Source organism: Erithacus rubecula (assembly GCF_903797595.1).
Source record: "Erithacus rubecula genome assembly, chromosome: 3".
Lineage (NCBI taxonomy): Eukaryota > Metazoa > Chordata > Aves > Passeriformes > Muscicapidae > Erithacus > Erithacus rubecula.
Window position 1 is genome coordinate 32,682,067 of NC_136689.1, and position 16,260 is coordinate 32,698,326.

A 16,260-nucleotide genomic window follows, 5' to 3' on the forward strand; every position below is an offset into this window, starting at 1 on the left:
ATTATTGATTTTGAAAGATCTAACCTGTTAAAATTTCCTTGCCAATGAGTTAACCTTCTTTCCTGAAGGTGAATTAAAATAGAGAATGACATTTCTAATTTCCTAAGTGATGTAGCCAAAGGAGCTGTGCTAAAGTGGCATAATGTTATCTCAGTCTTTTAAAAGGATAGATTCTGTTATTTAGCTTAGTGAGACTTCTTGGGATGTGCAACAATAGCTTCCCACTAAGGTGCAGTTCCTTCTGGAATGGCCTTTAATTGAATATTATTATACCATAAAAAGACACTCTTGGACTTTCTCTCTTTCTTGAAGTTCTGTTTTAAAGTTACACAAGGCATTCAAGTAATAGCAAAATTGAAGAATGTGAAGTAAACTATTTACCTACCCAGAAATTTGACTGAACTGATAGCATAGCATCATTTTAGCACTTTGAGGACCTGGATTCTGTGGAAAATTATTATCTCAATAATTTTCTCCCTTAAATTTGCAAAAGCACTTCACTATTTAGAAAATGAGTTTTTATTTGTCTAATACTTATAAGTATTGAGAGGAAGAATTTTAAGAATTTATATAAGTATACATTGCTCAATGAAGCTTAAACTATGAGATTTAGCACTGGTGGTAATCCACAAAAAGTGGATTATTTTTAAGATTTCCTAATGTATAATATTAATTTTTTTATGTTATTTTGTATCTGTCACAGTTCTGTCTCTACTCCACTGGATTTCATAAATATAAAAAACACTTAGGAATTAATTTTTAATGTAGTTAATATTTAATGAAGTTGAGTACATGTTGCACATTTAAGTTTATGGTAATTGTCTATTAGTTAAGTTTAAAATTCTATAGATGGTTTTCATTATAATTTGTTCTTCCTATCAGTTTTCTGATACAGAATCTGTGGCATGCAATTAATTAGCTATTTCTAGAAAGGTACAGACTTTATAAAGACCGATGATTAATGGAATCCAAACCTTAACAGAGAGCATTTTCTTGATGTCTGCTTTCATAAATGCAGAATATCTTTTAGGCTTCATATAGAGCGTTAAGATTTGGCATAGTAAAGTTAGAAAATTCAGGAGATTCTGGAAACTGCATAACCAAATAAATACTGCCTTTGTGACTTTCAAGTCTCAAACTGATATGGGTATTCCACAGGATCACAGAGCAAGTGAGGTTGGAAGAGAGCAGCAGAGATCACATTGTCCAAATATCCTGCTCCTAGAGTCAGTTGTCCAGATTTTGAATGTCTCTAAGGATGGAGACTCTCCATCATCTCTGGACAATCTATTCTAGTGCTCAGTCATCCTCATAATAAAAGGGTTTCTTGACTGTTGTGGTTTAACCTCAGTTGGGAAGCCCTGCACAGCAGCTCACTTGCTTTCTCTGTTGAGATGGGGAAGAGAGTTGGAAGTGAGAAAATTTATGGTTTGAGATGAAGACAGATTAATAGGTTAAGCAAAAGTCACATGCACAAGCAGAGCAAAACAAGGGATTCATTCATTCACCTCTTCCCATGGGCAGGAAGGTGTTCTGCCATCTCCAGGAAAGGAGGGCTCTGCCATCAATGAGGTTACTTGGGAAGACAGACACCATTGTTCTGGACATTCTGTGCTTCCTTCTTCCCCAGTAATATATCACAAAATCATAGAATATATTGAATGGAAAGGACCACTGGGGTCCTTCAAGTCCAACTCCTAAAGCTGAGCATGATTCCATACGGTGTGGAATGTCCCTTGGATCTGTTGGGTTCAGATGTCCCAGCTGTTTTCCCACCCAACTTGTGCATTCCATTCTCTTTGCTGGTAGGGTGGTGTAATGAGCAGAAAAGGGCTTTGACTCTGTGTAAACACTGCTCAGTAGTAATGAAAACATCTCTAGATTATCAACACTATTGTCATCACAAATCCAAAATATAATGCCATGTGAACTACTATGAAGCAAATTAACTCTGTTCCAGCTAAAACTTGCCTTCTAGTGTCCAGGGGAAACAGGGGGAGCCTCCTGTCCTTCTGGTGGTGCCTGTTATCTCTGATCCTGTCACTGGGCACCACTGAAAGGAGTCTGGCTCCATCCTCTTTGCACATTTCCTTTTGGTCTTCCTATTTTGTGGAACACTAAGTACTGCCAACTTTTATCTCAGCAGATGATGAAATTGTGCCTAAGTTTCTGCTGACCGTGAGAATTTGGCAACAGTCAAGATCAGATTTAAAACATTCTTTGTTAAGTATAATGGGTACTTTTACAAATCCTGCAATAATGAGAATATTATTTGCTTTACATTGCATGCCTTTCACAGAGGTATACTTGAGAGAAAAAATACTGTGCAGTTTACCATCTGTACTGGATGAGATTCTAGAATTGTGGCTGACTTTTTGGAAGAGCAGATACCAAATTATTATTTCCTTTCTCCCCCTCTCTACTTATTTTAATAGCAGTTATAACTGCCACCTGCCTATTATGTTTTACTTTATGCTAAATTGTCTGGAAGATTTTCGCTTTCCTGTAGAGATGTTTCTTTTAATCTCCACAAGAATTCTGACAGACCTACATGTTGTCAGAATGTTTTAGTTAAACTTCTTTCTTTTTTTTCTTTCAAAAATTAAACCTGAAAGAATTGGTAAATATCTGATTACTACCTTGTAGTACATATTATGTCAAATTTTAATAATATCTGATGAAAATCTAATGTTTTTAGGTTTCTTGAAGGATGAAAAAGGATCTAACAGGACAATAGTAGTGATAAAAAGTAGTACCGGAGGAGTAATCAATGACATTCCTTATTGCTAAACTCAGTGCTTTAGCACAGTTTTCAAAGAAGTAGCAGATTATTAAAAATGACAAAAATTAATTTCTTGTTGTTGTCTTTCTGGAGTCAAACATGCAGTTTTGCCTGATACTGTGCAGCTTTGCATGTGTGAAATCTCCTAACACATTCTTTGCCTCTCACCTTCTCCTAAGTGGGAGGTTTCCCAATATAGTAATCAAATAAATCCTTCTATGTCTACAGAAGGTTTAAGGTGATGCTAAAGAAAAATTTACCTGTCAAGAGAAAGAACGAAAAATCTTTTAGCATCTGCTAAAAGATTCTGCTATTGCTTATAAAATAACCTCTCTGAAGTAACTTAAAAAAGTCAAACGTATTACTGGCAGTGGAAAGGTAAGTGGGTTTTGTGCTAGGAGAGAAGATTAAAGAAAAGGTTGGTTGCTGTGTTCCTGTCTTTGTTTCTTTGATGGGTGAGAGGAATTTTAAGATATCTTCTAGATGTTTCTGAGAGTTTTCTTCTGATGAAGTCCTTAAAATATTTATGTACATTTAATTTTTCTGTAATAGTGATTCACTGCATTTTAAATAGGACATCTTGGGTTCTTGTGATAGATCTGTGTGATAACATCAGCTCAAGTTCATGTTTTTTAAGCAGCAGTCCCTGCTGTGATTAATGGGGATTTCTGTTTAAAAGCCAATGTTATGATATAGTCTAAGGTACTGAAATAACTGCCTACACTAATATTTTATTATCCTTTTTTTTTAAACAAAAATTGGGAAAGTACTTGCACAACAGGGTTTTTTAGATATATTTCTAATATCACAAAAATAGAGCAAAACTGCTTATTTAACACAATTTTGGAACACATTTGCCAGATGGAAGTGACTAAGTAATAGTCATTTCTTGAACTAATTATTTCTCCCAGTTATGTCTGAATGAAAATGATTGATTATAGGGCACTCAAATGAATACATTGCTTATTTTGCATACATTGCAGTGACAGGTATCATATGGTCCTGATAATTCCTTCAAAATTCCCAGATGATTTCTTCAGAGTTAATATAGATTTGTTCTTGTCTAATATACAGTGGCACCTATATTTTGAGCATGTCACAAGACTTAGTTGCCTTGCATTCACAGAGTTTTAAGAATGATGTCTGTATGATGAATGCACCACAGTTTTAGGGGAAAGTTGCCATTTAAAATGGAAAATGGGTTTCAAAGGAATTTGGCAAAATGCAGATGATAATGAATAATAAATGAACAGAGGATATGCTTGGGAGAATGTATCTCTGCAAGACATAAAGTCTTAGTGCACTTCAAAAGAGTTATTACTGAATTGTTATTTCAGCCCAATGAGGCAATTTAAATAATTAAATATTTAAAGGTAAATAATGATAATTATACACATTTGACCCTTGGCTTAAGGTTCTGTATATGCAAGTTCGTTAAATTAAATTTAGTTAAACTTTCTTTGCTGCACTAAATTAGAAGAAAGCCAAAAGGATGATAAGTCCATTGCATTATTTAAGTGACATTCATTAAGTTCAGATCTGCTATTTTATTTCATTCCATTAGTGGCAAAGAATGCTATAAAGAATCCAGAGATATGAGAAACCTTCCTATTTGATCTTTAAAAATCTGTATTAGCTCTCCTGTGTCCAAGGAGTCAGAGGGAAGACACAGATGAGAAGTGTAAATGCTGTGCTCTATGAATAAGATTTCTGCCAAGAGTAAGAAAAAGTATCGGTTTATCATCTGAGCATCTTGCTTTTTTATTAAAACACACCATTCTACACAACTGGGATTTAGAACAAAACTCCAGGGAAAGATATTGAGTAAACTATGTGCTTCCAGAGACAAATGACAGAACACGTATTCTTACTGCTGTTTACTTATTGCACACTGTTTTTGTTAATGCCTGTAATGGGCTTTAAATATTCATTTTGTCGTCCTTGCCTTATACTGAAGAAGCTGAAGAGCAAGGTGACAGAAGGGGTGTATATAGTTCATCCTGCAGGCTAGCAGTGGGGCTGAGTACCTAAATCTCTTTATGACTTCATGTTACTGAACTGTAGTGTTTTCTTATAACCAGCTTCTGGCTTCCTTGTCTGACATCACACTTCACAGAAAGTCTGACCTTTTAAACAAGTCACTGTCAAAGACACTACATTTAATTTCTGATTTCTGGCTCTAGTAGCCTACTTGAAAAGCTGTAGCCAGTTTCTGAAAGGCTGTATAAGTGAATTTCCTCATTTCTCAGTGGAGGAGGTTTTTGACTTGTTTGCCCTTGGCTAATGTAAGCAGAGCCTGGGATTACAAACCAGTGGGCTGGCAATGGCTTGTGCTGATGGACGTACCCTGTGGCTGCAGCAGCCTCACAACCAGCACTTCTGGCCATCAGCACCACAGCAGGAGGCTATGATGAGCAAGGGAAAGAAATCAAAGGGCAGAAAATGAAACAGAGGCAGAACAATAAAAGCATTCACTTGGCCTTGATGAAAATTGAAACAGAAATACTTTTTTTTTTTTTTTTTTTAAGGCATCAGTCTTTGTTTACTAAAGAAAATCACATTTAACAATCTGAATTGCAAAATTATTTATTATAGAAATTAAATTTGATTTAAAGTCTCTGCTACCTCTTCAACATGACTAATTATCATTAGATTACGTGAGACTGCATAGAAATAAACTCTCCTAATATTACCAAGAAATTGGTGGTGCAACACACACTGATGGCCAAAGTGTCATGACAAGGACTAGTAGTTTACAATAGATCTACCTGGGATTCCTTCTGATGAAAAGTGGAGGGCAAGCTAGTGATGATTAAATTAGTGCAAAAATCTACATTTTCTTGTATGGTCAGTGAGAACATTCATTGCCAGTGAAATTTTCAGGTTATGTGAGATGTTATCTCAGCAGTGTTTCAGTTCAAATTTGCTTTAAGATTTGTAGGTAAACTGAATATAAAATGCTTTTAGGAAGAAAACAGTGAATCTTTGTTCAAAACCAAGGATAAAATTTCATCTTAATCTATACAAATCAAATCCTCCTCTTTACTAGGCATTGGATTCTGAATTGATTTTCTCAGTAACCTATCTCTTAAAATCAGATTCTGACAGAGACGGAGCTGTAAAAGTCTACAGGGACACAGATAGGAATTATTCATGGTGATTTTTTTTGTGACATATTATTATAGGGCTTCCATTGTAAAATGATAATATTTACTCATTGTTACAGTCTGAATAATAATTGGTAGTAACTTCTGGTTTCATGGATTTACTTGTAATTGGCCCTGCTGTTCATGGAATTGGTTTTTGGGTTTTTGTTTAATTTTTCTTTGCCCACTGCATAAGGAAAAAATAGGTTGATTCCATGGGCTTTCTATCATTACATTTCTAGTATTTCTATATATTTTTATCATTACATTCTGGTACCATAGAAAAAAGAGCAGAAAATTAGGAAGTTCCTAATATGAGTTCTAAAACTGATCTTACTTAGAAGGTGGTTGAAGAATCCATGGATTTTCTTTATCAGAAGTATTATTTCTAGGTGAAAGTTTGTACCAGCCTGTCTGCTGTGGTGTGTGAGCTGGAGCTGGTGGTAAGCTGAGAGGGTGCCAGGGAAGGCATTGTGTATGCTCACCATATTTCTGTCCCTTCTTCAAGCTCCAGCTCTTTGTGGTGGGGTAGGTGGGTCCCCAGCCTGACTCGGTATCGCTGCCTCACAGGGGAGAGGCACAGCAGCTTTCAGCTGTGGGAAATCAGAAGGAAACCAAAACAGACGTGTGGCAGAGATACAAGCAGAGGTTAATGAAACCTTTCATCCAACTTACAAAGCCTGCAAGAGTGTGTGCTGTGTGTGAGAATCATCATTTTGTCAGAAGAGCGTTATCTGGCTTTTCAGCCAGCAATGTGGCTAGAGGGGCAACGGAAGGAGAGCAATGTGAGGATGTATTAGGATGGTTTAACACCACCTCTAATGAAAGTAAGAAACATTCATGAACCAGCTTTATATGTAAACAGACTGTTGGCTAGAAGAAGCTATATTCAATATCAGAAGTATTTATTCCAACATGACTAGTAGCTCAAAGCAATGTAATTGCTTTGTAGAACATAGAAGCTCTATTTTTCTTTAAACCATGCTGCTTCAATTAAATATTCCTTTTGTGTATTCATTTAATATTCATTTTGTCTGCTACTGCTATACTATGTAAAGAGAAAATGAACAGTGAGAGGAATTTGTGCTAAAGAAATTTGGAGGAAGAGCTGTTTTAAAACTGAATAATGTTTTAGGAATTAGCTTAAGTTTGCAATAAGCCTAAAGGAGAGGATTTCTTTCCAGGTAATAACAACAGCACAAAGCCAGATAGTTCTGCACTGTGAGCTGTCAACCTTTCATGTTAGTTTATGTGCCAGCATATACTTCAGAAAAATATGTTGCACTGCTTCTGCAAGCTGACGGCTCTTGATAGCCATGGTGCAGATAGCAATTTTCAGGGTGTTAGGCCACTGTACAGTCAAATTACTTTGGGCAGAAATGTGTTATGAAAAGTGTGGATCCTGATGAGTTTATTTAAAAAATTGAATGTGTACAGCCAGAGCAACAAAATAAATATTAAGCAGTGACAAATATAAGTAGGTGGTTGAGTGTATTTTTTATATAAGTATTGAATTTTGTTCTCAGCCCTGGCTGTCTAGGGCAGATGAAGAACTAGCATTATATTAAAAAGTGGAGAAAAACTTTCAGACCATTTAATTTTTTAATGTTTATTTTACTTTTCTTTTTTTTTTTTTTACTGTAGAAATATTTTTTAGTCTCTCTATGTTTATAACAAATGGAGAATGAGTCATTATCGATTATAGTTGTCACAATAATAAAGCACAAAAAAAAACCAGGGAGCAGCCAAATAACCTCTTTACAAGTGAAATGTGGTGTTAAAACTGCCATGAGTTACAGCACAGGAAACCTCACCAACACTAGGAAAGCATGTTGCATTCAAAACTTTTGTTAGGGAATACACAATCTTGTCTTAGACTCACCAGTTTTCTCATGTGTAAAATTGATTTTCCTCTTTTCTGGAGGAAAATAAATATTTGGTTCTAGTAACTGTGAGGTTCCAATATGATGATGCTTTTAGGGAAATACTGAATACGTGCTCTGTCTTCTGTGATGTAGTCAGAATTTGAAATGGTATGGTTACTTCTAGGTTTGTATCATGTGTATTGCATTCATTTTTCAGAGAAATTTAATAACAGATGGATAATGTTAATTACCATACTGTGAATAGTATCAGGAACATGTGTGAATGTATTTTTCCAATGGATATTAATACAGGAAAAGGCCTACATTTTATTAGGTGCCTTAATAATTGTGTGCACACCTGGAAAGACTATTGAGTGGCTGATTTTCATATGCTTTGTTTCGCCTTTATTCCACTGTTGGATGTACTCTGGAAAGCTGGGGAAACAATATGCAATTTATAAATTAGCTTAATTTGTATTTCTTTTTAATGGTATTTTTTTATATTTCATTGTTAATTTGAGAAATTTCAATAACTTGGTCTTCAAATTCTGAAATTCTTTGAATTACACTGTGGCTTATGCTATTAGAAAACAAAAACTTTGTAGGCATATTTGATAACACATTATATTTTTCTGAATCATGGGTGTTACATTTTATTATGTTGAGAATCCTTTCTGCTTTTATCTCTCTCCTATATCCTGAATCCATTTTCATTGATGCAGACACTGCCTTGCATGTTCTTTTCAACCTCTGAAAGAGGAGCCAAGAAAGACAAAAGCATTAAATAGAAACAGCAGTCAAGGTGATCCATAGCACTCCTGGAGGGGAAAATTTGCTGGCAAACAGAGCAGGCAGAAAGCCACACAGCACTCAGGGAGTCCTGCCACGGCTGGGAAAGATGCAAAATTAAAGGTTTTGTCTATCAGTGCTCTTCTACAGTGTTGGCACTCCCAGTAGTATAAATTATAGAACCTGTCTGTCCAAATGTTGCCAGCATGTGGTGTTGGCAGCATATCAGACTCTGTATAAAAAATAAATTAAAAAAAAATCCAAACTGAAGTTACCAGTAATTTATCTAGAATTACAGCATTTTTCTGTTTTATCTTTTGCCAGTGAGATAAGCAATGTGTCTGTATCAGTGAGACTGTTCCCTGTTTAGACTTTCACAATTACTGCCTGTGATATAAATATTTTGTTGCAGCAGTGGTTGTTTTTCCTTTGTGCAAAGCAAATATAGAAGATTCAGGTGTACTAAGTTACAGACATGTTTATCAAATTTTAATTCAGCCAAGCAGATCTGCAAGTGATTTTGGCAGAGCTCTGAGCTGCTGTATTCTCAGTGACCTGCTGTTCACCCAGCTCTTTGACCAGCTCCACTATCAGGAGCTGCAGTTTGCATTCAGTGTCATTTTCTGAGTCCTTCAAATACTTCTTGATCTGTGTCTTTTTGACCCCTCTTGAGATTTACTGCTTAGGCTTGAACTCTATCTTGTAATACTTGTGTCCTTCTGACTCAGCCCTGTATCGGTCTGTTAACTTTTTTGCCCTCTTCCCAACCTTTTTATGCTACTAAGAAATTTGAGGTCTCTAATATTAGGTAAGGTTAGCTTGTTTCTGAACTTAGAAAAAGTAGATTTTTGCTAATCAGTCTCTCAATAGTCTCATTAAATACAATCCTCTCAAAATACTGAAAACTAAGCTGCTCATTGTCTCGTGCAGTCTGAGTCTCTCTCCCTGGCATTAAACTGTTAATGCTACTTACAGGCACCAAACCAGTAACACAAAATGGGTCAAAACCAGTTCTCACGGAAAGTACAGCTAAATTCAGTTGAAATCAGTGCAACTCTCACTTGTTAAAAATGTGAGCAATGTCTTGCTCAATGCTTTAAGATGTGTTTGGAGTTTTATGTTTAAGGATAGTTGGGGGATTATTTTGTCTTTCTTTGTATGTGTATGAGGAGAAGAGCTCAAGGGATTTTCACATAGCCTTATTTTTCCTGGATTGAAGTTCAAAGTTCTTTTTAAAACAGAGATAATTTTAATACCTGAAACAATATTAAAATTTAGTATATAAACTATGCTATACTAAATGCAATGATAGCTTACTTTGTTCTCAGCTGCAAAACTGTCAGTGCTTTAGTGGGACTTTAGTTTTCAGTTTTTTCCTCCATTGTGATCATTCCCTCAAATTTCAGAATAAACTGGCAGGAATGGTTAATTCGTTTATGTTCCTGCTCTCTAAACAAAAAAAAATAAATGTTAATCCATCAGAAGCTTAGAGACAATCTTAATATTGTATTTTATAGTAATCTCTTTAGAAGACAAAGAATTACAAATGACATTTTAAACTCACTAAGACTTCAGTGACAACTCCCAGAACAAAAAGAGGCAAGCTTCCCATTTATTTCTGCAACTGCCATTTGTAAAACTCTGATTAAATGAAGAGTGGATAAACTATAGTATTTTCATTAAATAAGTTCAGCTCACTACAGGTAGAGTATGACTTGTTCATCTAAGTATGTTCAGATAAAATCCAAAGAAAAGCTGTTTTGCATTCACAGCAGTAGCCTTTTTCCCCAGTGTGAGATGGTTTGAGTGCACATACATCCCATTGGCGAGGCGTGTCTGGATCAGCACACAGCAGGGACAGCAGAGTGTCTGTGTGGAAAGAGAAAACCTAAAGAATATTCATAAAGGGCAAATTAAAATATTATATGAAGCCTTGATTAGGCTTGACAGGTTTCCTGAAGACATTCTTGTTGTTATAGAGATTAACATCAGCTGAAGATTTGTGATAGGGCAGCCACCCCCCACCTCCTGCAGCCTTTAAGTAATGGTGGGTGAGACTCTACACAGTGTCCTGCTGATCTCTTTCATCCTGAGTTTCATGTGTGTGCTACATTAGTCTCTGTGAAATTAATTTCATGCCAAAATTTCTTATTTACAAATACAGTGGTAAATGTACTACCTCTAATAATAACATAGCATAAAAAACATAGTGCAGGTATGGGATTTTCTTATACTTCTGAGAATCATTCAAGACTTTAAAGTGGATTAGCAATACTTTAGGATTCATTTCTTTGACTTTTTGGAAAAGTCACAAAGACCCCTTTACTCAGTTCAGAGACATTTATTTTCCTGTTTTCCTGTGATTAATTTCAAAAGACAACCATGTCTCACCTTGAAGCTTGCAATGTTTTTGGGGCTACTTAAGTTAGAAGTGAATTATTGTAGGCTCTTAATAATTGAGAAGGAGATGGGTAGATGTGAGGAAAATCCAGAGAGAAACCTCTCCTTCTCTTTTTGTGATATCCTCATACAAATGCATATCGACAACATTCCTCATCAATTGTTTGAGTTTGACCACAGTGGCTACAGGGAAATGGGGGTAACTCAACTGAAGATTTCAAAGTGTGCAACTGAAAAATAACAGGAATATTGGTTAATGTGGATGGCAGAGATTGTTTTCAAAAGAAAAATAAAAGGTATTACTAGAGTAAGTTTCTATTAATACAACTAGAAATACATTAAATTATATTTTTTTCTTTAAAACTAAATAAAAAAATGAAATATCAATCTCTTTCATCCTAAATAAGATAAATTAATTAAGCAGTGAAATTGCTTGGACATTCATAGATATTTTAAAATTAATTAATTGGAAATTGGCTTGATAGTCTAGTTCTTAATGAATGCTGAGAGTATAGAAGTGTTAGGGTTGAGGTCTCTTTCCTTTATTTTTTTGTTTTCCTGTATATTCCATAATCCTAAAGGAAAATGTAGCTAGTTGTGAAAAATGGTCCAGTTGGTTTTTCTTTGGTTCTTGTTTGTATTAGAGCATGCTTTAAAAACCAAATATTTATCCTTGATTCCAGGACATAGACACAAGGAAAAGGTATTTCAGTTTGTGATTAAGGCCTTCCAGGATAAAAGCTGCACAAACAAGCAGTTGGTTAGGACATGGTGCTGATAACACCAAAGTTCAGAGCTTTATCCCCAGAGAGACCATTCACTGAAGGGTTGGATGTGATGATTCTTGTGGGTCCCTTCCAACTAAGAATATCCTGTGATCCTGAGCACAGAAAAGAGAAACCATTTGAGTGAGGAGGGTATGGCAGGGAGTACACGGCCAGGACTGCAGGGCCAGAGGTGTTTTCTGCAGCCAGCACAGAACAGTTTCCTGCCATTTAAAATCAGGGAATAGGCTTAGACGGCAGGGAAGAATTATATGTTTGTTTTTGGTTTTGTTGCCTGCTTTTTCTTAAACGCCTGCCCCTTGCCCCAAATTTTAGTTTTCTGTGAATGAAATTTGGTTTGGTCAAGTGTGGAAGCACTAGGTTCTTGAGGAAGCTCACTTAGGACAAAGCCTAAATAGATCTTTGCCCCAAAGCTATGGTTCCCTTTTAGACCCTGTCACAGTTATAAAAAGAAGTGTGCAGCAGAGTGAAAATTTAAGTGTTTTTCTCTAAATGGGTTATTTTGTCTTTAAACTTAAAAATCATTCTAGTGTAGATAAGAGACAGGGTCAGATACATCACTAAGATCTCTGTGTCACCATGCACACAAACATAGAATTGCTGAGCAGTAGTCTGCTCAAAGGGTCATGTAAATGTGGTTTGTTGGTACTCACCTGTAATGACTTAATAAATGTTTTACTATTTCACAGGACAAGCAAAATAATGCGATTTACTACGTGAGTCTATCTGTGTGTCTCATCATTTTGTATTCAGTTCTAAAAACAACATATTTATAATCTAATGAAAGAACATTTTTCCCAGTTAGCACAGTCACATAACAGAGTTTTTGTTCATATTTACATGTCCAAAGGCAGAATTTATTGCATCAATGCTGAAATTTTTATCATTTTCGATAGTGTAAACCTGTCTTAGAATTGGATGGAAGATACTTTGATGACAAGCACTTTTTTTAGGTGCAATGTGATTTTTTTGATTACTGATGAATGGATATGTGGTAGAATCCCAAGTGGGCAAAATTTTCATCTGAATGAAATGACCTGATCTTTAAAGAAAGGGATTTCTTTATTGAACACAAAAACCATGCACAAGGTGTGCTGACATGGCAACGTAGATACTTGTAGTTTGCAAGATGAACAATTTATCTATATTTCAATCAAGATTAGTTTTTGTTTCTCTGCTCTAGTTGAAGATTTTCTGCAGTCTTTATTTTTTAGAAAATGGCAGGTGTTCAGAGTGTTTTGAGGAAATGATGTCTCTTAACTCAGTGTAAATACACCCAAATTAAATGCAACAATGATAATGTCACTTGTGGAAGGCTGGTTAGATAAAGCAGCACAGTCTTGCTGAAATGGAAATTGAAATATGTTTACATTTAATATACATTCATTTTTCTGGACAGCTAGATAGATCTTGCCAACTATAATTCAAACTTAATTTGCAAAAGAATATGGGGGAATTTCCTTGGACTGAATTTGCCAGCTGGTATTGCTATTTTCAGCCATCTAGTGTTCATTCTCAGGGTTTTAAAACTACAAGTGAACTGTTCAGCCATGGTGTTCACTTAAAAAAGAGACAATGAGGAGCAGAGGCTAAATGCATAGCCTATCATCAGCCCATTCCCAAACTGGTACTGAAGTTAATGTTGGATAAACAGATGAAAATTGTGTGCAAGTCAATGAGAGTTTTAAAGCTCATGGGAACCAGTAATAAAATGTGGCCACATATTCCTCCCAGTCATTTGATAAGAAGACATTGTAAATAATTTGTATCTGCCATAGTTCATTTAACTTATTCCTGTGCAGTTCCAAAATTATGCTGTTAACCTGCTTTGAAAATAGCAAAGGCTCAGCCTGGCTTCTTCAACAGCTTTACTCACAGAAATAGTCTTGAACTGGGGTCATTCAGGTGAATGAGGATTGTGTGGCATGGCCCCAATTTCTTCATAGGACAGAGCACTCCTCAGTAGAGAAAAGGTCTTCTGTGGTGTCTGCAGATAGACAGGACTTTGATAAATAGTTGCAGGATTTTTCTCTGAATTGCTTATTCTTTTGCTCTTATGTGTTAAGTCAATTCACAGTGTGTGTGAGGGGAGATCTTTAAAAACCTGATAAATACAGGATTTTTTTAACCTCTGACTTATGGATTTCATGGGTTGAACTGGGTGAATATTACAGTTTTTAATACTGGAAAAAGCAACTACGTAATCTTTCAATCAGATAGCCTTTTGTTTATATTTGTTGACATTCATTATGGTAATATGTTGCATGTCAAATATGGTAAATATCTGACACGCAACATATCGTCATAATGAATGAGAGATTTAAGAAACTGGTACGAGCAAGTTACTCCTGGGTGAATGTTACCCCTGGGGACATCCTGATTGGACACAAGAGGGAACATTTACAATGAGAATAATCAGAAGTATAATAATCAGAAGGAATAATCTCCCCAGGGAAGTGGTAGATTCCTCAACAGTGGACATTGTTAAGAGATTGTTGGACAGGGTGCTGAGCTGTCGTGTCTAGACTGTTCTTTTGCCAAGAAAGTTTGGACCAGATGATCCTTGAGGGGCCTTCCAACCCAGTATTCTGTGATTCAATAGCTTTTGTTATTTGGAGACTTACAAGCTGGTATCTCTCTGTCTTCAAGAGCTATTCTATAATGTTACAGATTGTGTGGAATGAACATTTCTTAACTGTATTGTAATTTTTTTTTAAAGTTATGATAAAGGAAAGACTAGAAGTGGCCGACTTGAAATGACCACTGTTTTTCAACATGTATTGCATGTATGCATGTATTTCAACATGTATGCAATGTGGAAGGTAGAGAACACAATACCAGTTGGCATCAAGGTATAAAGTGTAGTGCAGTAGAAATGTGAAGATGAAGAAGAAAGAGTCCAGGAAAAGTTACGCAAGTGAATGAAAGAGATCCAATTCATGTCTTTAAGGGAAGAGATTTGGCTCCTACCTTGGCAGCAAAAACTAAGCTGTGAATGTGATTGCTTAGGTAATAGTTCTCCAAAGTGATTGATTCGTGTGTATGCTTAGGAATTATTTAATATTAAATATTCCATTTGTCTGGGATAAAAAGTGAGATGTATCTGTAATCATAAAAACAGTACATGGAGAGTGATCCCATGCTTGTGTTCTCAAAGTTTAAGTTTCTATAAGGATGAAATTCTTGGACATGCAGGAAGTAGTGTGAGTTTGCTTTTGCAGTATGGCAGGGAAGTAACCGAGGCGTGCAATGCTAGCATCTTGTCTTGTTTTGCAGGTCCGTGGGGGAGATGCATGGGAGATGAGTGCGGTCCGGGAGGCATCCAGACGCGGGCGGTGTGGTGCGCCCATGCGGAGGGCTGGACCACGCTGCCCACCAACTGCAGGCAGCCGGAGCGGCCGGACAACCAGCAGAGCTGTTTCCGCGTGTGCGACTGGCACAAGGAGCTGTACGACTGGCAGATCGGCAGCTGGAACCAGTGCCGGCCTGTCCTGTCCCGCAGCCACGAGAAGCCCCTGGAGTGCCTCAGGGGGGAGGAGGGCATCCAGACCCGGGACATCGCCTGCGTGCAGAAATCCAACGGCGTGCCGGCCGAGGATGTCATCTGCGAGTACTTCGAGCCGAAGCCGCGGCAGGAGCAGGCGTGCCTCATCCCGTGCCGGCAGGACTGCATCGTGGCCGAGTTCTCGCCCTGGTCCGAGTGCTCCAGGACCTGCGGCAATGGGCTCCAGCACCGCACCCGGCACGTGGTGGCTCCGCCGCAGTTCGGGGGCTCCGCCTGCCCCAACCTCACCGAGTTCCAGACGTGCCGGTCCAGCCCCTGCTCGGCTGAGGAGAGCCTGTACAGCCTGAACGTGGGGCCCTGGAGCGCCTGCTCCGTGCCCCACTCCCGGCAAATAAGGCAAGCCAGGAAACGGGGGAAGAGCAAAGACAAGGAAAAGGACAGAGAAAAGGCAGTTCGAGACCCTGAGGCTCGCGAGTTAATTAAGAAGAAGAGGAATCGTAACAGGCAGAATAGACAGGAGAACAAATACTGGGACATACAGATTGGGTACCAAACAAGGCAGGTCACGTGTACTCACAGAAATGGGAAAACTGCTGCTCTGAGGTAATCGCTATTTATATTTGCATACTTTAATTTTTATCTGTTTGAAGTAAAACATGCACAAGTGGATTCTTTTACACAAGCCCAAATCTCAGAATGGGGCTCATGCTATTTCCAGTTGAACATCCATCATCAAGCTCCGTGTTTTCTGTGACGTGAAACATGCAAATTGTGCTGGTGATCATACTAAGGATCACACACGTACCCTATTAAACTGAGCTAGTCTGTAGCCTCTCATTGCTTAAAGAGATTTGTAGGTTCAGGCAGGCATTTGTTCTCTATTATTTTTGAAATAATTGATGTTACTGCTTGATGTTACAGGAAACTGGATTGAGACAGACTTACAGTAAAAGTATACAACAAGAGAGAAGCATGCATGAGAAAGCAG

At 37.2% G+C, this 16,260-nt stretch overlaps 2 protein-coding genes across 3 annotated transcripts in view; both read left to right on the forward strand.

The window, feature by feature from the left end:
• VWDE (von Willebrand factor D and EGF domains) overlaps positions 1-16,260 on the forward strand; it is a 458,699-nt gene that overhangs the window by 260,651 nt on the left and 181,788 nt on the right. The window lies entirely within an intron of this gene.
• The window catches only part of THSD7A (thrombospondin type 1 domain containing 7A), a 263,208-nt gene that overhangs the window by 130,907 nt on the left and 116,041 nt on the right, over positions 1-16,260 (forward strand). For both annotated transcript variants that reach the window (XM_079301320.1, XM_079301321.1), the window contains exon 4: positions 15,044-15,875. In XM_079301320.1, the coding sequence (XP_079157446.1) occupies positions 15,044-15,875 (832 nt within the window). The remainder of the gene's footprint in view (positions 1-15,043; positions 15,876-16,260) is intronic.